The sequence below is a fragment of the Symphalangus syndactylus genome, chromosome 2 (genome assembly GCF_028878055.3).
Source record: "Symphalangus syndactylus isolate Jambi chromosome 2, NHGRI_mSymSyn1-v2.1_pri, whole genome shotgun sequence".
Taxonomy (NCBI): domain Eukaryota; kingdom Metazoa; phylum Chordata; class Mammalia; order Primates; family Hylobatidae; genus Symphalangus; species Symphalangus syndactylus.
The window spans coordinates 110,247,167-110,270,495 of NC_072424.2; the positions used below are offsets into that span (position 1 = coordinate 110,247,167).

A 23,329-nucleotide genomic window follows, 5' to 3' on the forward strand; every position below is an offset into this window, starting at 1 on the left:
ACGTGTGCCACCATGCTGGCTAATTTTTGTATTTTTAGTAGAGGCGGGGTTCGCCATGTTAGCCAGGCTGGTCTCAAACTCCTGACCTCAAGTGATCTGCCCGCCTTGGCTTCCCAAAGTGCTGGGATTACAGGCGTGAGCCACCACTCTTGGCTGGAAGTGGCAGAACAATTTTCAAGTGCTGAAAGAAAAGAACTATAAACCTACAAGTCTATGTCTAATGTAAATATTCTTCAGATATGAAGGGAAAATCAAGACATTTTCAGATGAAAGAAAACTAAGAGAATTTGTTGCCAGTGGAACTACAATAATAATAATAATAAGGCTAAAGGAGTGCTCTAAATAGAAAGGAAATGATAAATGAAGGAGTTTTGGAATATCAGACATCAAAAGTCTAACAAAAAATACAACCTAAAACTCTACATATAAATCTGACAGCTTAGATGAAATGGACTAATTCCTCTAAAAATATAAACTATCACAACTCAATATGAAATAGATAAATTAAATAGCCATATAACTACTGTAAGAGTCGAAATTACAATAAAAAGAACTCCTTCCCCAAAAATCTCCAGGCCCAGATGATTGGAAAGTTCTATCAAATGTTTTAAAAAGCGCTGACACCAATTCTGTACAATCTGCTTTAGAAAACAGAAGAGAAAGGAATACTTTCCAGTTCATTTTGAAGCTAGTATCACCCTGATACCACCAACCAGTATGTCTCATTAAAACAGATGCAAAAATCCTTAACAAAACATTAGCCAAAAGAATTAAGCTATATATACAAATATACACCATGACCAAGTGGAGTTTATCTCAGGGATGTAACAATGGTTCAAAATTCAAAAATCAATCAATGTATCTACCACACTAATGGGCTAAAGAAGAAAAATGGCATTATATAAATTGATGCAGAAAAAGCATTTGACAAAATTCAACACAAATTCATAATAAAAACTTGCAGAAAAAAAGGAGTAAAAGATTACTTCCTTAACTTTAGCAAGAGCATCTATTTTAAAAACCTACAGCTAACATTATACTTCATGGTGAAACACTGAATCCTTTCCTCCTAAGACCAGAAACAAGCCAAGGATCTCTACTCTCGCTGCTTATTTCTGCTGGAATTTCTACCCACTGCATTAAGGCAATGAAAGGAAAAAAAAAGGAATATAGGTCAGAAATTAAGAAAACTATTCATTATTTGCAGATGACATCACTGTCTATGTAAAAAAAAAATTCCAAGGAATCAATCAAAATCCCCTAAAATGAGTAAGTGGGCTCAGTAAGGTCTCAGTATACAAAATAGAAAAATTCACTTTATTTCTATATACTCAGAATAGACACGTGAACATGGAAATTCAAAATACAATGCCATTTACAATCTCTCTCAAAAATTAAATTGCTTAGGTATAAATCTAACAAAACATGTACAGAACTTGTATGCTAAAAACCACACAATACTGACTAAGGAAAACAAAATTTAAATGAAGTGAAGTGATCCTGTGATCATGAACGGGAAGGCTTAACATGGTAAAGATGTCAAATCTCCCCAAATTGATGTATAGGTATAACATAGTTCCTGTCAAAATCCCAGTAAGATATTTGAATAGATACAGACAAGATTATTCTAAAATTTATATGGGAAGACAAAGGAAATAAGTGGCTAAAACAATTTTGAAAAAGAAAGTGGAATAAATCAGCCTATTTGATTTCAAGACTTACTACAGTAATCAAGATTTTGGTGTTGGTGGAGGTATAGACACACAGTCTAATGGAAAAGAACAGAAAACCCAGATATAGACCCACACGAATATGCCCAAGTGATTTCTCGTTAACTCATTTTTGCAAAAACAATTCAATGGAGAAGAGAGAGCCTTTTCAACAAATATCATGTTGGAGTAATTGAATATCCATAGGCAACAACAACAAAAATGAACCCAGACCTAAGTCTCACATTTTATACAAAATTAACTGAAAATGGAATATAGACTTAAAAGTAAAATGTAAACTATAATACTTTTAGAAAAGAACATAAAAGAGAAAATTTGGGGGATATAAAGGGAGAGGCAAAGTTCTTGATACCAGGAGCATGATCCATAAAAAGAAAAATGGATAGAGTGGACTTCATCAAAATTAAACACTTCAGCTCTGTGAAAGGCCCAGAAAAGAGAAATGAAAAGACATGCGACTGACTGGGAGGAAATATTTGCAAATCACACATCCAACAAAGGACTAGTATCTAGAAAAAAATACACACACACACACACACACATACACACACAGAGGCACACACACACATTATTTAAAAGCCCTCAAAACTCAACAGAAAAAAATCCAATTAGAAAGAAAAGACACGAAGAAACACGTCACTAAAGAAGAGATACGGGTGGCAAATAAGCATATGAAACAAAGATGCTCAACATCATTGCCACTAGCGAAGGGACAATGGTAAATCAAAACTGCAATGAGCTGTCACTATACACTTATCAGAATGACTAAAATAAAAAAATAGAGACACCACCAAATGCTGAAAAGGACATGAAGCAACTGGATCACTCATACACCACTGGTGGGTATATAAACTAGTACAGCTACTTGGTATAAGTTTGGCAATTTCTTAAAAACTAAACATTTGGCCGGTGCGGTGGCTCATGCCTGTAATTCCAGCACTTTGGGAGGCCGAGGCGGGTGGATCACGAGGTCAGGAGATTGAGACAATCTTGGCTAACACGGTGAAACCCCGTCTCTACTGAAAATACACACACACAAAAAAAAAAAAAATTTAAAACTAAACATTCAACTAGTACATGACCCAACTACTATATAACTGCTGGGCATTTGATCCAGAAAACTTGGTTATGTTCACACAAAAACTTGTACACAAATGTTTATAGCAACTTTATTTACAGTAGCCAAAAACCGGCCCAATGTCTCTCAGCAGGAACAGTTAAACAAACTGTGGTACATCTATACTATGGGATTCTATTCACACTAAAAAGTACCTGTCAATAGACGTGATACATATAATAAGCTGGATTAACCTCCAGAAAATCATGCTAAATGAAAAAAAGCCAATCCCAAAAGGTTACATATTATTATGATTCCAGTTATACAGCTTTATTGAAATGAAAAAAAAAAACTATAAAAATGGAGAACAGATTATGGTTGCCAAGGGTTAAGAAGGGAGTAGGGATAGGAGTGAAGTGGGTATGGTTATCAAAGGCAAGATGAGGGATCTCTGTGCTAGAAAAAGTTCTGTGTGGAAACATTCTCTATCTTAGCTATACCAGTGTTAGTATCCTGGGTATGATATTGCACAACAGTTCTGAAAGATGGTCACTGTGCGGGAAACAAAGTGAAAGGTACATGAAAGAGGTCTCTATATTATTTCTTACAACGGCATGTGAATCTAGTTTCTCAAAAGTTTAGTTAAAAATACTAGCATTACACTGACTTCCACAATGGTTGAACTAGTCAGTGTGGCGATTCCTCAGGGATCTAGAACTAGAAATACCATTTGACCCAGCCATCCCATTACTGGGTATATACCCAAAGGACTATAAATCATGCTGCTATAAAGACACATGCACATGTATGTTTATTGCGGCACTATTCACAATAGCAAAGAGTTGGAACCAACCCAAATGTCCAACAACAATAGACTGGATTAAGAAAATGTGGCACATATACACCATGGAATACTATGCAGCCATAAAAAATGATGAGTTCGTGTCCTTTGTAGGGACATGGATGAAACTGGAAAACATCATTCTCAATAAACTATCGCAAGGACAAAAAATCAAACACCGCATGTTCTCACTCATAGGTGGGAATTGAACAATGAGAACTCATGGACACAGGAAGGGGAACATCACACTCCGGGGACTGTTGTGGGGTGGGGGGAGGGGGGAGGGACAGCATTAGGAGATATACCTAATGCTAAATGACGAGTTAATGGGTGCAGGAAAACAACATGGCACATGGATGCATATGTAACAAACCTGCACATTGTGCACATGTACCCTAAAACCTAAAGTATAATAAAAAAAAAAAAAACTAGCATTAAACATATTTTATACTTTATAAAGAATGGGCTCTTTATTTCAAATGTCCATACCATTCCAAAGGAAAGTATTGGTCACATACTCCATTCTAGATTTAAAGAAAATTTAAAACAACACAGAAAATTTCTAAATGACTAAGAAAAATGTTTGACCACAGATCGGGAAAAGACATAAGGACAATAGGGTAGCCCTAATTTTGAACAAAAAATGTTTGTTTATTGCCTCCAAGATATAACTAACATGAATTTCTTGAACAAGAAATGTTTATTTATTGCCTCCAAGATAGAACTAACGTGAATGATATATAACTAAGGTTACCTTACTATTAGCAAATTTTGGTATATACCCACTGCAAAACAGTACTTAAATGTTAAAACTATGATAACCTTTATGAGGCTGAACATTAAATCTGGCCCTGGGAAGAGGTTGGATGTGACCTGAGGCACATTAAAAATGCCTCGAAATGAACTCAAAAAGACCACAGCACCTAGGTTTGAAATAAGAATGAAATAAAATATTCCCCATTAAAATATTGCTTTATTTTTAGAATCATTACTGACAGAAGGATCAGCTTTGATCTGAGAGCTTTTCACCATCAAGTTTTTAGCTATACAAGTTATTAAAAAAGCAAAAGCTTGCATCTTACTTGGATTAAAAACCTAATTTCTAGAAAATAGGTTCTCTTCTTTCTGGTCTGAGTTTAATACTTCAGATCTCCCATTAAACAATTGATTAAAAAACTTTCAGAGGGCATTAGAAAGTGAAACTAGAATCAGAAAAATCTTAGTCGAGGCTAAATAACTGCATTTATAAGTTTTCTACCAATGCTATTAGGTGTTGGAGTTAGTAACTACTGTCTAACGATACTTACAGTAAACACTTAAAAATTTGTACTTTGGGTTGGCCAAAGTGGGAATTACTGCCCTTTCAAGTTTATTTAAAGATTCAGTTCAGTTCTAGAAAACTCCCTCTCCAACAAGTAGAGGTGTTGTGCATGTAACGACTGGGCAGGAAATCTGGTTTTGCCTTCCACCACTTACATTTTAAGCATAAATGCCATCACTACACAAAACCTACGGGAATCCCACTCTGAGCAATTAAGTGACCAACCTCTTAAAAACTTGCCAGAAGCAACAGTGTCTATAAAAACCTGTTTAGTGTGTTATTTAGCTCTATTTCTGCATTTAAAATTAGGATTATTTGGAGAAAAATATTACGTAATATTCATGTTAACCAAATGATTACCAAAACAAAGAATTAAAATTGGTATATTGATAGGGTATTTGAATTATGAGAAAATGGGCCAATAGGAGGATTTTCTTCTTTATTCCTATTTGATTTAAAAGAAAAAGATTTGCCAAGCGATGGGTAGGGTTAAATTAAAAACATTTTAAGATACATTTCTTTATATGGAGCATACTTACTGTTTTTGCTTTGAGTGCATTCTGATGAAATATAGATTCCAAATTCCCCTTGGATCTCACCCTTCTGTCTAGTGCTTTGCCCTCTATTTGGGGCAGTAATTCTATACATATCCTGTAAATGTCTGTCCTGATGATCAGGATGCCCAAGCTCTGAATCCAACTGCTGCCACCAAGAGAACGGCTCCTTTTTGGAGCCATTACACACAGATCATCACTCAGATCAGTAGTTCCTCTTTAGAAAACTAGCAATTTTCTGGTAGTCTGTCAATTAAGAAAAGAAAATGAAATTCAGTTACTTAGGAAAACTGGATACACAGGAGGCTGGTCCAAAGGGAGATTTATATTTAGATATCCCCTTTCTTCCTTGCCTCCTTCCTTTCACACAGCTATTGCCCTTCTTTTAACACAGCAAGTGCTTTTTAATGCCAAATAACAAAACATAAACTCCCTGAGGGCAGGAAGCTTACTCTTTTGGTTCACTCTTAGAACACCCTATGCCCAGGCATGTAGTAGCCTGGCAAAAAGCTGGCCCCAAATAAGTGCCAAATTAAGTATTTATTAAGTAACTACTATGGGAGGGAAGGAAGAAGGGAAGGAAGGAAGGAAACTGTGTTAAGTCCTGGGGCCCCAGAAGCTTAGTATATGTTTTTTTTATTTTGGTTGGAAAAAAATGACTTGCTTACCATCTAGAGCCAATGCTTCTAAATTTTTCCATCAAAGAATCTTTAATTAAAGAAGAAAATTCTGAGGCTTCCACTTCACGTGGTTTGAACTGTACATCTAAGTGTTTGTTTCACAATTACGCTAGACTGTCAACTCACTTCTCTTTCTAGAATGTCCTCTGCAGTGCAGGTAGACCAGAAACCACACTTCCCACAAACTCCTTCTGTCTCTGGGTCTAAGTGGAGAGTTGACCAGTGACGGGCATTTCCATAAGAAAAGGAAAGACCATGTTTCCTCAGAGGCCACTGTAGACAGAAGTGTAGGCAGGCAGAGGACATGAGTTTCACAGCAGTTTCAAAATCTCTTGCAAGGCACTGGCTCTGGAGCTATTAACAGCTGACAGCTGGGGACAGCTCCCTGAGACACACTGTCAGTGCTGCATGCCGACAGCACAGCCTTCTGGATGTTCTCAAGAGTCACAGCAGTGCCTGGGCCAGCTCCTGAGATCCACCCACTTTGGGGCTGCAGACACCTTCCTCACCCACCCTTTTGATGTCTAATTCCCTATGTTAAAAAACTTTACACTTATAATCCATCAAGTGGTTTCTGTTTTTCTAACTGAATTGTTAAAATATGCAAAATTCATATTAAAGAAAAAAGTTTCCTACCTATCTTGTGACCTCAGTGAATGAGATGCTGCTTTATCCAATCTACTGACTTTGGAAAATCCAGCTGAAATGAGGAAAGATAATCGTGCATGTCTGGCAACCAGGTAATTTCTTTCCTATCTCTCATGTCACAGTATTTTGAGGACACAAATTCCTAAATACTCAGAAAAAATGGTTTTATCTTAATTGATTTATAAATTATATTAGGGTAGTTGTTAAACAGAGAATTTTGTCAAAGGATCAGTACATTGTAACACTTTCATGCCGCCATTGGTTTAAAATTTGATAAGTGTATTTCTTTGCTGACAAGTCAAACTGTTCAAATGTTATGGAGGACTGAAAAGGCCTGGGATTTACAGGTTCATTTTTTGTTTTAACTGAATCATGAAAATACACAACTTTTTTTTTTTTCCAGGAAAGACAGATGTTATTTACCACCAATGAATTTTTATCATATTTAAAAGAACTTGAAAATGTCATTCAACTCAAATCCCTCATCAACTTACTTCAGCCCATTCTGAAACTCCATATTGCAGCAAACCAGCCATGTGAAAGAAATAAATTCAATTTTGACTTTCAAAAAAAATTAATGCTGAATAAGTTACCCTTGTGGACCTTAGCTATTAAGGTGGACAATGACTTTATTTTCTCTACATAAGTTTTATATTTTATTATGACATTCATTTTTTCTACATGAAGACACAAATAAAAACTATACCAACTACATAAACTATTTTGTACTTTCCTTGCCAAACCACAGATGTATTTCATGGTAAGAGGGGCCTTTAAAGGCACTTATTTATCATTGTAGGTGTGTCTAAACAATTGATATTCAAAAACACAACTTTTTGTGTACAAAATTTTACAATTTTTAACAAAAGCAGTGAAGACACTAAACAACCCAGTGGCGACCTCTTCAAAGTGCAGTGTCCTTGGTCACCGATGCAGATGCTACTGGGGCAGCCAGCGGGGCTCAGAGGGTCCAACTCCAGACACTGCATCCACGGTTGTCCTAGACTGAGTTGCACTTGTAAAAGAGATGGTCCCACGCCTACTAAAAAAACAAGCTACTCTAGTATCCATATGACATCACTCTTTTGTCATCAATCATATTGCAAGACCATAGTATTTAACGACCAATACAACAGCCAAATACTTAATGCCACATTGTCGTTCAATTCACCTGGCTGGTTAATTTCAATCTGTGTTTGAGTATTTCTTTTGAGCACACAAAAACAAATGTATAGTCACTTGATGAGGAAATTCTTCACTTTGACTCAAACGGATTCACCATGCTGTCAGTTATGAAAACAACTCTAATTTTATTCTCCACAGGGCAACCTTCACTTTTCACAGCAATTCTAAAACTGACCTACAGAAAAATTCAAGATTTTTTTAAAAATTTGGCTACCATACTATGTTTCTTATTTAATTTTTTCTAATCAATACTACTCTTACATTCCAAATATTTTGTGGGAAATTTTTCCCTCAAAATTAGTATGTTTCTTAAACGAATTGAAACCCCTAAAGTTCCTGTTTAAGCCACTGATAACTGCCCCAGTTAAAAATAATAATAATTTAAAATGATTACACTTCAAATAAAGGTACTAAAGTCATGCCCCCAAATTTTTAAGCGCTTTTGTTGTTATTGGGTACTCACTGTGAAGTGAACAGAAGTAAATGTACTTGACCTGTATGAGAATAAACATTTTATCAAGTACAGCAACAAAACTGAACTGATTGTGAAAGCCATGGGGATGTGACTTTAAAACAGCAGTAAGATGCTGGTTTATCACCAGAAACCTCAGGTGCCTCTGTGCACCTGAAGTAAAGACCACATTTGAGCAGGCCTGGTGGGCTGGCATGGGCCTCCGAACAGGTGCTGTTTGTGTGAATTATCCTCCCTGCATTGTCCATTCTGTACTAGGGCAGTCTGATTCTGACAACAGGAGTCTCTAAGTTCCAATCACTCACTCACAAAAGAGTTTTCTGTAATCCCTTTTGTGGAAAAAAATGGAGTGCTTCTGACATGTAAAGCAACTTCTACCAGTCTGACAAAGTAGGTAAAATCAGTGACACCCTAAAATAAAAACCTGGAGTGAAGTGGTGCTCCAGAAAGATGCTGAATGGCCACAGTGCATGTGGTGATGTCTCCATGCGAGGTTTCAGGCAGCACAGCATTAAGTATCAGGTGACCTGTGGTCCCACCACAGCAAAGTCCTCATGAAATAGGCCTAACCAGATACCTTTTAACTCATCTTTATTTTGGTTGCAAAGATGTGGTTTACTTAGCTACTTACTATTTGTTCCCATTTGAAGTCTCAGAGCTTGCCAAGTTAAACATTGCCTTCAGTACCAAACTGCTATACAAGAACATTATAAAATACAAACTATAAACTAAGATAATCCTCTTTACAGAATTCAGATTAGTGCATTAAAACAACATTGATTTAAAAAAGGGAAGTGAGATAACTGGCAAACCTCCAATTGCTTTTCTAATGAAGGATGACACAAAATGGCACGCAAGGTAAACGCTAAATTTTAAGTGTCAGGTGCTCAAAAACAGTTAATTGTGGGAAAGTTACTTTCCAAAAGTAATTTTGACCTAAAAATAGTAGCCATTATTCTATAAGACATAAGGGAAGGTAAATAATGGCCCACAAAACCAGATGATATGGTTAAGATAACTAGTTTAGTGGAATAACAAACTGGGATCTTTAGAATCCAAACACAACAGGTATTGGTATTGGTTGTTCATACTCTTCTTCCAAATTATGTTAAACATTTATAGTAACTACACTTCTCCCAGTAAACATCAGACTTAAATAGACCATATGTAAAAACAACCTATCCTTAGTAATTTTACTAGGCAATCTACAGCAAAAGCTTAATATATACACAGAAGGAGTATCAAATAAACTAGAAAAGTATTCACCGACTTCAGAGTAAAAAAGATCTTAAAAGAAAACCAACAAAAAAAAGGAAAGACACTTTGTGCTGTTGTGAACCAGAAAAATACAACCCATGAATAGACCTTAATTATTTTACATTATTGAGAATATTTTCCCTGTTGAAGCAAATCAAAATTAAATTTGAGAATTTTAATTGAAGTAACACAAATCTAGGTGTGTCACAGTGACAGGGAGATGCAGACAGAATACACATACCTTTAAATTTACGAATTCTCAAAACTAAGTCAAGCAGGGTAAATAAATTATAAATGAAAGGCATATGCAATGTGGGCAAAAACTTAACAACTATTAAATTGAAGACCATGGGAGCTATGTCAGCAGTGATATTTAGAAAATCTTTCAGTATTAGAAAATATCAGATTTAATCCAAAGGAACCACCCCAACCCCCCCAATAAAAAGAACGAAGTATGGGAACCATCCTTTATACAATAGCTTTAAAATAATAATTAAAAAAACATGATTACAGGAATCTTCCTACATAATTTAGACAACGTAGTGCAACAATGTGCTCCTTTATAACTTTAGTGGTTCAATCCCCATATGATGAGACCAATAATCACGACTCCAATGACAAGGATAAGAATGATGATGCATAGGGTTTTTCTGGATTTGCGCTGCAGATGCAAAAACAAAAAAAAAACAAACAAAAAAACATGTTTACAGATTTAGTGGAGTACCTCTACAGCAACTAAAAATAATTTGGTTCATTTCTAGAGTAAAATCAGTAGTAGTATATTGCTCTCAAATTTTTGACTGTGTTTTTTGTTCCTCAAAAATCTCTAACACATATGGCACTATTCTTTCAAAAAAAATTCTTGAACTAATGCTACAATTAAGGAAGCAATTTTTCAACTTTCATTGGTAATTTTTCTAAGGGTGTGGCTGAGCTTAAGAAAGAAGACACCATGAAATAAGTTACTGACTTAAACAAGAGACTGAGGTTACTTATGTATAAAAACAAAGAACAGCTTAAGAGCTTAAACATTCTTTACCTTTTATTAAAGTTTTTCTTAAAAATGAGTTCTCTGAAGATATCAGTAAGTACAAATTGGCAACTTTTCTTCACGTATATTTCTTTTTTTTTTTTTTTTTGTGAGACAGAGTCTTGCTCTGTCGCCCAGGCTGGAGTGCAGTGGCACAATCTCAGCTCACTGCAATCCCTACCTACCAGGTTCAAGAGATTCTCCTGCCTCAGCCTCCCGAGTAGCTGGGATTACAGGTGCATGCCACCACACCCAGCTACTTTTTTTTTGTATTTTTAGTAGAGACGGAGTTTCACCATATTGGCCAGGATGTTCTCAATCTCCTGACCTCATGATCTGCCCACCTTAGCCTCCCACAGTGCTGGGATTACAGGCATGAGCCACCGTGCCCAGCCCCTCACACATATTTCTTGTTTCCAAAATACAATGATTTTGGAATGAGTTTCCAAAATACAATGATTTTGGAATGAGTTTCCAAAATCATTCTCATTCTTTAATATTAAATGGGAAACTACATTCAAAATCTCAACAAATAAAAACCACAGAGCAAACAAAATCATAATGCTTGTCATTGAAAACTGAATGGTTAAGAATTTTGTTTCGTTCTTTATTCCTGGTTCAGCTGTAGATTTCTGTATTTCTTTTTTTTTTTTTTATTATACTTTAGGTTTTAGGGTACATGTTCTCACTCATAGGTGGGAATTGAACTATGAGAACTCATGGACACAGGAAGGGGAACATCACACTCCGGGGACTGTTGTGGGGTGGGGGGAGGGGGGAGGGACAGCATTAGGAGATATACCTAATGCTAAATGATGAGTTAATGGGTGCAGCAAAACAACATGGCACATGGATACATATGTAACAAACCTGCACATTGTGCACATGTACCCTAAAACCTAAAGATTTCTGTATTTCTTTAATGGCGTTTGTATCTCACATCAACATGCAGGAATCCTTTTTCTTACAAAGTAGAAAAATTTGTAAATTTGTGTCAAGTAGAAGTACCAAAATATTTATAAAAAGATACATTTCTGAGTCTGAAATTACCCTGAAAACCACAGTTTGAATATTCCACATATTCATCTAATTTTTCCAGTGAATACTCCTTACGTATCAAACACAATTTCTCTAAAATTTCAATATCATGCGTAAATATTTTTCCCAGACTCCACTTGGTTACCACAAACACACGTGTAGTGTACCTGTGAGTCATCACGGGTATCCCACAATGGTATATTTGTTGCCTGGGGTACTCCCCCTAGTGTGGGGTAATAAGACCCTGGGGCAATGTGGTGATAAGCGAATTTATCACCTTCCTTATTCTTAGGGTTCACCCAAACATATCAAGGCTTCCAAACAGAACTATCGGAAAGCTGCCTCTTTTCTCAGCACTTGTGCTGCCTGGCCATCTCGTCCCCCTTTGGGAGCTGGGGGAATTAAGTCTGGGGACAGCTTCCAGTCCTGGGGTGTAGCTTGGGACATGTGCTTTTTCCTGTAGGCTTGGCCTTCCACAAGGAAGAGGAAGAGTAAAATGTGGCAGTATATCCACATTCCCCACAAATCCAAAAGCAAAATAAAATACCACATGAACCTAGTCATTGATGGATACTGTGAAGTTTCAGCAGTTATATGCTAACAGCTCCAGAAGACTTCTGGCATTTGCAGATCTGTGTGTGTGTGTGTGTGTGTGTGTGTCTGTGTGTGTTTTCAATTATTCGTGAGGGATACCTAAAGTCCATGACACAGTGATATAGTCATATTAATTCCACTCAGCTACATATCTGAATGACATGGACAAAGATAATAAACAGGAGTGACTGTCAGTGAATACAATTGGTTATAACTCAGCAATCTCGATAGCTTCATTATTATTTACTTATCACTGAATATGCAGTAATTTGTCCAGCAAAAGATGGACTGTGAAATGAAAGGAAACTTCTAAGGTTAATGAGAAAAACAAAAAGCAACTGAAAATGTCTGAGAAGGTGACAATATCTTAGATATTTTATAAGAAGTTAACAGCAGCTGGGCATGGTGGCTCCCATCTGTAATCTTAGCACTTTGGGAGACTGACATGGGTGGATCGCTTGAGCCCAGGAGTTCCAGACCAGCCTGGGCAACACAGCAAAACTCTATCTCTACAAAAAATACAAAAATTAGCCAGGCGTGGGGGTACACACTATTCGGGAGGCTGAGGCAGGAGGATGTCTTCAGCCCAGGAGGCACAGGTTGCAATGAGGCGAGATGACACCACTGCACTCCAGCCTGGACATCAGAGCCAGACTCTGTGTCAAAAAAAACGTTAATAAGGTCAAGAAAATGATAACTATGAACGACAGCAACAACAGAATGGAGTTTAAAAAAGGAAATCAAATGCTACATGGTATTTGGGGGTTTCCAAAGAGCCTGGCCTTATCCAATTTGAACATCAAAGTTCTGCATATTGTATGATGTATTAATAGTTGATAGTTCTAATATTTGTATAGTACTTGACACATAATTTGTATTTGACACATGCATGTGGACTCCCTATATTAACCCGACTCAAGAAATAAATTCATTCCCGGTGAAGGGTCTGCTGAATGTGGACAGAATATATAATGAACAGTGACACTCCAAGCTAATATGATTTCCACAAGACCTGAAGCAATCTCTCTAGGACAAGGAAATTTGCCTCTCTAGTCCAGAGTGTCACTGACAAAAAGAAAGAAAAAGTAAAAGGGAGCAGCAAGAAATGGGAAGGAGGGGCCTATCACAAAAAGATTTCTGGGTAGAAATGTCACAATGACATCAGAGATTCCCAGCCATCAGAAAAGCCTAGAATTGTCTCTGCGGCCCAAACACTAAACTTTCTCTCCCTGTGGGCCAACAATTCTGGTTCAACCCTGAAAAGAACACAGGCTAAAACCAGTTCTAAACTGATTGGTATTATTTAAATAGACTTCTCTTCCATGGGATTTCAAATTTTAACATCTTCAGCCACTTTAAACCTAATCTCTCCCTGCTTCCCCAACACAAACACACACACACACACACGAAAAGGATGTTATAAAAAAATTGATCACAGTTAAATTACCTGATAATCTGCTGCCCTTGACAGCTGCTGATTTGCTTGCTGAACGTGCACCTCTGCGTTTTCCACATTGGCTTCTATGCTATCTGTAAAATAAAACACACACACACACAAATGTGTTAAACATGTATTGATGCTCCAGTAACAAATCACTAAATTTCATTCAAGGTAGCATTAAATATGATCATTATTCAAAGGTTAATAGTAGTATATCGTAAAGTTGAATTTTTTTTAAGCTGGCTATAAGAATTATAGTATACACCTATACTATCTTTCAGGTGATCCAAACAACACAAGAGCATTTGTAGAACAGAACCTTGATCATCTTCATTACAGAGCGACTCCGGCTGTACCTGGCAACCCCTGAAAAGTATTGTCACCCTGACATTATCAAATCAATGTCAGCACAAGAGATGTCTCAGTGTCAAACTTCACAGCTTGGTCTATGTCAAGACCAATGCATAAGAGATCAACTCTCTTCTTTCTACTGCTGAAGATTTTGTTCATCATGATAAAAACTGGTACCTTGACTTTTCAAAGAATATTATGTCCTCAGAGGGAAACAAACAAACAGAAAAATCCAGATGCTAAAACTTGATCCCTTAATCATTAGGTTAGTCATTAATGTTTCTCAATTTCTTTTCCCTCTATGTCTTTGTAAATGGAATGTACTTTAAGTTACTGGAGCATAAAACCTACGCTCTACTTAGTTTGTGTTCTATAATGGCCAACTCAGTAGCAAGCACGTGACAATGTTTATTTAAGGTAAATACAAAGTGCTGAAAGCCATTTACTCTGTGGTCATCAACATACTTCTGTGCTAAAATCTAGCCCACACCGAGGGCCCATGAAGCCTTCTCAATTGGTGGCAGTTTTTCTTCCCACCCTCCAGGGGCCTGGAGGTGGAACCGGTATCATTTTGAAGCATGAGACCCTTGTCTCTTCCTCCCTACCAACTCTCAGCTTTAAAGCTCATGCTATCAAACTCAGCCAACTCCCCCTGTTGCAGACATCTATAAATCGCATGGCCTTTTCTTCTCATTCCTTGAATATTTTAGCCTCTGACTCACTGATGCTCTCTCCAGTACTTCTCTTATACATACTGGTGACTTCAAGATCCAACTGCTGACCCTTCTAACACCCTGGCCTCACAGTTCACTGACCATACTTTTTCCAAAGACGAACACCTTTCCTCACCCACCCATTTCCATGGTCACATCCCAAACCCTGCCATTCCAGTAACTGCAGTTGTTCCATAATCTCAATTTCAAGGGTCTCACTCTCTGATCACCACCTTCTATCTCTAGAGCTCACTCCTTCTAATTCCCTGGCTCCAACAATTTTCAACTTTCATTGATCCTACAACTTTTTCACTGTCTCTCACATATGGCACGTCCTCACTTCCCTCCTCACCCTAGCCTTAGAGTCTTTGGACAATCACTTAGCCTCAGCTTACACTTATCCTTAGCCCCCTTGCCCCCCCACTTTAGTCATATGACAAAAGCCCAACCAGTACCCATGCAGCTGATTATGGATGTAAAAAGGATTAACCGTGTTTCACTCTAAAGTCATGAATGCCAAGCAGGTCTACTTCATTTCTCTGACTTCTGAAAGACTACATCATACTTTCTCTTCTTTCCTCAAGCTTCTCAGGCCTCCTCCGGCGTTATCATTCTCAGCCCATGACCTTGATTTCCAGCTCTTTGAAGCAACAGGAACCATCAGAGGACATTTCCACACGTTTTCATAACCCTATCTACATGCAGTATCTGTGTGTCCTGACAACTTTCTTGTTGACAGGAAGAACTATCATACCCCGAGCAAGAGCCAACTTGTCCATTTGTGCACTTTATCACATTTCCTATCATTTAACTCAAAAACCTCAGTCCAGCAAACTTCCTCTCTCTCTTACTTACCATCAACATTTCTTTCCCTGGTAGATCACCTCCATCAATCCCATAGCTGCCATCTTAAAAACAAGCAAACCAAAAACCTCTCATTTATTCCACATTCATTTTTGCAGCTATGACTGCATTCTCTGTTTCACTTTCCCTCTTTACTCCTTGAAAGAGTCATCTATACTTGGTATCCACCACTGTTCTCCTCCCATTCTCTCTTGAGCCTACTTTTATCATGCTTTCACCCACACTATTTCACCAACACAGCTCTTATTGAGGTCACCTATGCCCTACACACTGTTAAATCCAGTAGTCAAATCTTAATCCTCATTTTACTTGACCTAACAGCAGCATTTCAAACAGCTGATCATCCATTGTTCTTGAAGCACTTTTTTTCACTTCCCTTCTAGGATGATACATTCATTTGGATTTCCTCCACATCACTGGCTATTCTTTAGTCTTTTTTATTTGTTCTTCTTCAACTGTATGGGCTCTATATCAGAGGTTAAGATGCTTTTTCTGCAAAGAGCCAGAAAATGAATAAGCTTTGTGGGTTGTATGATCTCTGTTACAAGTATTCAACTATGCCTTCACTGTGCAAAAGCAACCATAAACAATACAAATGAATACATGTAGTTTGAAGACACTATTCTAAACATTTAGAGGATCCAGGGCTAAGTCCTCAGACCCCTTCTATTCTCTACCCAGACTTAATCCCTGGATTATCTCACCCAATCTTGTGGTGTTAAATACTATGTGTACACAGATAACTCCTAAATTTAGATCCCCCGCCCAGACTTCTCCCCTGAACTCCATGTTCACTTTAGCAATGTCTAGAAAACCTTCACTTGGTGTAAAGGGGCACCTCAAACTTAACATATTCAAAAATGATTGATTTCTATCCATCTAAGCCTGCTCCACTTACAGATTTCCCTATCTCAGAAAACAGTAACTCCATCATCATAGTGGGCCAAGCTAAAACCTTGGCATCACCCTTAAATTAACTCTTTCTTTCACAGTCATACTCAGTCAGTCAGTAAATCTTTTTGGCTCTCCATTTAAAAAAGATCTGAAATCCATTAACTTCTCACCATCCCTCTAGTTCCGTCCTGATCCAAGCCAACAAGATTGAGCATCTGGATGACTGCAATAGCTTTTAGGTGGCCTCCTTGCTTTTGGTCTTCTTCCAGCAGCCAAATGAGTCTTTTGAAACCGAAGCAGGGTTATAGCACTCCTCTGCTCAAATCCTCCTTGGTTTCTCATTCATTTGTAAAAACTGAAGTCTTCCTATACGACGTCATCCCCTGCCCTTGGACATGATCTCCATCTCCTTCTTGCTCATTAAAAATGTCAGGTATGCTTCTGCCTCAAGGCCTTTGTACTCGCTGTTCTCTCTGCCTGGAACACTTCCTCTTACTTGCTCCCTTAAATCTACCAAGGCTTCACTAAAATGTCACCTATCAGTAAGGTCATACCTGACCACCCTGTGTCAAGCAGCAACAATTTCCACCCCTAGCAGTCCCATCTCTCTACCCTGGCCTTATTTTCTCCATAGCACTTATCACCATTTACTTGCTTTTCTCACCTTTTTAAAAAATCATCCTTCCTCCCATTATAAGATGAATTGAGATAGGGTATTTTATCTATTATTTAATTTCAGCTGAATCTCCAATGCCTAGATTTGTGTCTGGACATAGTAGCCACTCAACATATTTTGGATGATGAATAAGTTGGTTTTTGAAATTTTACCCTGTGATCTACTGGGGACACAGAGGAGGGTAAAAATGGATAAAAAATAGTTACATTGAAGTAAAGGTGCAAATATTTCAGTTGGACCAAATTCAGAAAACATACTAAAAGTATCTTTAGACATACCAATAGATAGCTCCAGATTTCAAGATGGTCAGGATCCTGATGAATGCTAACAACTACACCCTAATTGAAATGCTATTACATTCAATACTTAAGGGATTCTTAGCAACTTTAAAAAAGAAAATCACTTATAAAAAGAATTCCTAACTTCTATGTAATACTACTAAATTCATCTACCAAAAAGCTATTAAAATGAATGATTAGGCAAATGGCTACCTATTCCCTAATACCTAAAAGACAAGATGTCATGCACAGTTACATATACCACAAGTTTCCCCAAAAGTGCTTGGCATGATGACAATTAAATTGGAGTAAGACTAAAACCGGAGGCCCTGGAAATAAACTGGAATAATGTTTCATGGTGCCTTCCATGGTCTTGGCAGCAATAGGCCCTGATTAAATTTAGGCTTCTGAAATAAATGAAGCTGGTTATTTCAAACAGCACGAGTCAAAAATGAGGTCTGCTTTAGATAATGCCAAGGCTGATGCTTACTGTGTTTTATAGACCATGCTTTTGGTTCCAGGGAAACCAAAAAAGGGACAGAAAGTGGTTACTCTTCTGCGAGAAAGTTACAGCAGGTAAAGTGCATGTAGCTTGCTCTCACCTCCAAAATCTAAATCAGCAGGTCTTACCTATTACATCTCCTTGTTCATGAATCATCATTCCCAAATCTTTAAATATTTCATTAATATCCATAATATCAGCCTAAGAGAAAAGGCATATAGTATTATAATCAGAAATTCAGTCCCCATTCCACAAAAGAGGAAAAATTTTAAAAACCCAAACCACTACTCACACATGGGTGGGCATGCATCTATAATACATAAATATAATACATAAACTTTGGAAATATCAGGAAAATATTTGACAATAATTAAGAAGAATTTGAACAACAGCCATCAGTTCTCTAAAATAAGTTTGTGGCATTAAAAATACCAAGTGAGCGAGGCAGGATGGAAATGAAGGATAATAGAGAAGAGCCATGGATTGCTGAGTTCATTTTATACAATCTGATAGTTTTGGTATCACAAGCAGTATCTACTTACAAGGGTACAAAATATTCTTAGCACGTATTTCTAGTAAAAATTTACACATCACTTTGACAACTTAAAATAATAAAACATTAGGTGTAAATTTAAAGTCTCACATTAATAATTTGAACATGCAATGGATTAGTGAAATATCACTACTGAATAAAGAAGTTATAAACTTAGTGATTAAAGAAAATATAAATTTACTTTTCTTCAATCACACAGTTAACTACTTCATAAGGTTTTTATTAGGACTAAATGAGATAATTAACATAAAGAATTCATCCCACAGTGCCTGGCACATGGAAGGTCTTCAATAAATTATAGCCATTGTTAGCTATTATTAGCCTTCTTTCTAGGAACTAAGTAGGTTCCATAAGAACTATGACTTAATAAATCCTTTAGATCTCTTTGATGTCATAAACATAGTAAAGAGAAATAAAATTCTTTGAAGGCCTTATAAAAGGTCTTACTCATGCAGGTATGATGTGTATCATGTGCCCCGGGAAGACATCCAGACTCTCGGACAGATATTTATCTCTACACTGGTATTTTCTCAATACTAAGGTGGTCCATAGATGGCTTAATAGAATAGCAATAATTTTTAAAAAGCTGCAGTAGGAGGGAGTATGTTCCTTCATCCTAGCACAAACAGTAAGGACAATATTATATTTTTAAAAAAGGAATTATTCTAACTCATACATTACAAATGCTACCAAACTGATACATTAATTTTCTTTCTCTGGGCCAGACATGGTGGCTCACACCTATAATCCTAGTACTTTAGGAAGCCAAGACAGGCAGATCACTTGAGACCAGGAGTTTCAGAACAGCCTGGCCAACATGGTGAAACCCTGTCTCTGATAAAAGTACAAAAAATTAGCCGGGTGGGGTGGCATGTGCCTGTAATCCCAGCTACTCCGCAAGCTGAGGCACAAGAATCGCTTGAACCTGGGAGGTGGAGGTTGCAGTGAGCCGAGATCACACCACTGCACTCCAGCCTGGGCGACAGAGGGAGACTGTCTCAAAAAGAAAACAAAATTTTTCTGTCTCGTGCCTTCTCCCAGCATTACCTAAGCATCTTGAGAACAAACTCACTAAGAACAGAGCAGCAGCCCAAGTCTACAATGTAAGCCTTACTTCAAGTTGCCTGATAGAAGATTCTCTCTCATGAATAAGGCGGAGGTCATCCTCGGTAATTTCTTCATCCTGCACCTGCACTTGAGGTTGAGTTTGGCTGACAGAAAAAAATGAACGTGGGAAAAAACAAAGATTGGTATTCAAAACAATGGGACCTATTTAAGATATATTCATTAAATAGGATATTTTATTCTCCAAAGTCACAGAACTACTCAAAAGAATTCTAAGAATATAACAGGTATGTTAATAAAATTTTATTCATTTTTCATTTCACTTATATCATTTTATCTAATGTGAGTTTAGAGTTATTACTTAATTATTGGAAGCTGTATTTGTCAACTGGGTATTTCTTCTTAGCTGATTTAAACCTCATATAAGGGAATGTCTATATCAATAATTAAGTCCATAAACATTTATTTGGAAAATTTTATATATTTTATAATAAATACTTTATAATTACTTAAAAATTTTTTCAAATTTACTCTGCTTTCAACATATAAACAACTTAGCATATTTATGATATAACATATTGAAAGCTTTAATTCTGTTCCAGGGACCTTAATGTATAAACTTTGAAAAATTACCTTTTGATTTGTAAAATGTTTTGTATTTCTTACCTTTCCCAGGATACAAGATTCCTTTCTTTTGAGCTGTCCTCAGGAAAACTGCCCTGAATAATTTAGTAATAGGATGGAATGAGAAGGGGCAAAAAAAAGCAAAAATGAGAAAAAATAAACAACACTCATATTTTCCCTTATAATAATCTAAACTGATTTATGTACATGTCTGTGTGTGTGTGTGTATGTGTGTGCGTGTGTGTGTAGAGAGAGACAGAAAGAAGTTCTTGTTCTAATTTTTCCGGTCAACTGCTTCAAGTAATAATATAATGATAAGTAATTTTATATTCTAAGTAGACAAGAAAGGAATTCACTAAATATTCTCAAGGGTCAAATAAATATTATTTAGTTAAAGCTTAATGTAGTCTTGGAATCCATATGTTAAAAATAACTCGTGGTAGTTTGTAAGGGAATTTAAAATTAGATTAATTCAAAATTCTATTGTAAAGCTTCCTTTCATTTATTTTCTCCAGGCTCATGTTGATTTTCAATATTCATACAACATACTTGCGCCATTCATCTCCATCATCTTGGTGTAATCCAGGAGGAAAGTGCTTTCTATACTAGCATGTACACAAGCAGAAAGCCTCAGTACCAAGACGATGTGAGAATACTACTCAGGATTTGATCCCTAATCTTTTGACAAAATATGTCTCTATATTTTTATATACTCTGTAATCTTCTGTATAATGACACAGAAAAAATAACCACAGTAATACATAATTATCATCCTTTTCTAAAAATGGAGCAGAAAAGCACAAAAATAAACATTCAAGAGCTGATTTCAAAGATATTCACAGATCTTTATGACTTAAAAAACTATGCTACTATAGACTTCTATGGGACCCTTAGCAAGTAACCATGTTCATTTCTAGAATGTCTTTTAAAATACTTACAGACACTCTGGAACTGGCTCTTACTCGAGCAACAAACTCTTTCTCTCGCTCAGCAGCCTGCCTCTGGACCTTTTGGAAGTTTGTCAGTGATGTTGTGAACTCTGCCACTAAGCGATCCTTCTGTATTTTCCTTTGACGCTAGAGGATAGAGAAGAAAAAGCCAACTAGAATTTAGCTGTGAAGTTCAACAGAATTTGCAGTAGTTGGCTCTTTATTTAACCCTGAAGTTTTCACTTACTCACCAATTACAGGGCCTTATGGATTAACTCTCAATAACATTCTGATAGTTTGTCAAATACTGTGCATATTTAACTTGAGGCAAAAGACCTATTATGCTGGATTTCTCACCTCAAGTTTTCATGCTGCTAAAAACTAGCTCATTATTTTGAGGCTATTTTAAAGTAATTCTTTTTCAGGCAAATAAAGCCTTATACTTTCAGCTAAGTAATAACTTCCATTAAATAAGCAGGGAAATAAATATGTGCCCCCAGGACACCTCACATCTTGAATGAGCCTGCATGTTCCACACAGTCAGCCCTGGAAGGCCAGGAAATAATTACTCAGGAAGCATTTTCTGAGAACTTACTTAATTATGGGTCAGGGAAAATGCATGGAAATAATTTTTGCTTTATTGAACCACAGGATACTACCTGAGCAATTAAATATAGTTTTGTGTTCTGTGAACTAATCTCAAACAGAATTATTTTTTATTTCCTTTCTAGCATAATTTCCTTTCTAGCGTAACAGTTCAAAGATCTACAATGCATTTGGTTTTCTTCACATTCAATACATCAACAATGTGTCTGAAAGCTTGATACCTGTTCACTGGGGGTGGTGGGCAGAGATCCAAACTCTTTAATGTACTTATCTGTTTCTTTGGCAAGCTGGTTAGTATACTGCTGCTTCTGTTGCCTAAAGTGAGAAAACACGCATTACAGCCAAAGGACTAATATACTTCCTTAAGCTACAACTCTGCCTTTTGAATCAACACTGACAAAACAGTTCTACAAAAATTGCCTTTTCATAAACTGGCTCTCAACTTTCTCTATCAAAAAAAAATTTCATATCCTATTCTTTGATAAATATTGAGCAAATATTACATGTCAGGTTCTTCACTCACACAGGGTAGGTGAGCTTAGAGAAATCAATTCAACGGCCATTTAGAAACACAGATGACTCCAATCAGAGGGAACTTGAAGGAGAGACTGTTAGATGTCTGATCCTTTATGTTTGAGATACTGGGGATGTGGAAGCCCTTTATCTGCATCTCACACCTGGAAGGCCAGGTGAGCAAGAAAAGATTTGTTACCTTAGACTTTGCCCAGTTCCCAGATCTAGTTATATCTGGCCTCTCTTACTTCTCTATGTGAACATGTATACGCTATAGATACTTAAAAAAAAAAAGGGAGGGGGAGGGGCCAGGCACGCTGGCTCACACCTGTCATCCCAACACTTTGAGAGGCCGAGGCAGGCAGATCACTTGAGGCCAGGAATTTGAGACCTGCCTGGCCAACACGGCGAAACCCCATCTCTACCAAAAGTAACAAAAATTAGGTAGGTGTGGTGGTGCATGCCTGTGATCCCAGCTACTTGGGAGGCTGAGGCAGGAGAATCACTTGAACATGGGAGGTGGAGGATGCAATGAGCTGAGATGGCACCACTGCACTCCAGCCTGAGCAACAGAGGAAAACTCTTGTCTCAAAAAATAAAAATAAAACTAAAAAGGAAAGAGGCAATAGTGGTACAAATTTACTATTATTTAAGTTTACGCTGGAAAAAATAATGGCATTTCCTTGTAAAGGGAAAGAACACAATAAATAAAAGAAATAAATTATAGTCATCCCACAGTATCTGCAGGGGATTGGTTCCAGGAGCCCTGTGGATACCAAAATCCGTTGATGCTCAAGTCCCTGATATAAAAAGGGACAGCATTTGCATATAATCTATGCATATCCTCCCATATCTTTAAATCATCTCGATTATTTATAATACCCAATACAATAATATAAATGCTACGTAAATA

The 23,329-nt window shown here is 37.0% G+C and overlaps 1 protein-coding gene across 3 annotated transcripts in view; it reads right to left on the bottom strand.

Moving 5' to 3' along the window:
* Nucleotides 1–7,442: 7,442 nt before the first annotated feature.
* STX7 (syntaxin 7) overlaps nucleotides 7,443–23,329 on the bottom strand; it is a 55,977-nt gene continuing 40,090 nt past the window's right edge. For all 3 annotated transcript variants that reach the window (XM_055264346.2, XM_063622295.1, XM_063622296.1), the window contains 7 exons: nucleotides 22,125–22,218; nucleotides 21,307–21,444; nucleotides 20,411–20,463; nucleotides 19,794–19,890; nucleotides 18,255–18,327; nucleotides 13,855–13,937; nucleotides 7,443–10,406 (listed from right to left, as the gene is read on the bottom strand). In XM_055264346.2, the coding sequence (XP_055120321.2) occupies nucleotides 10,314–10,406; nucleotides 13,855–13,937; nucleotides 18,255–18,327; nucleotides 19,794–19,890; nucleotides 20,411–20,463; nucleotides 21,307–21,444; nucleotides 22,125–22,218 (631 nt within the window). In that variant the 3' untranslated portion in view covers nucleotides 7,443–10,313. The remainder of the gene's footprint in view (nucleotides 10,407–13,854; nucleotides 13,938–18,254; nucleotides 18,328–19,793; nucleotides 19,891–20,410; nucleotides 20,464–21,306; nucleotides 21,445–22,124; nucleotides 22,219–23,329) is intronic.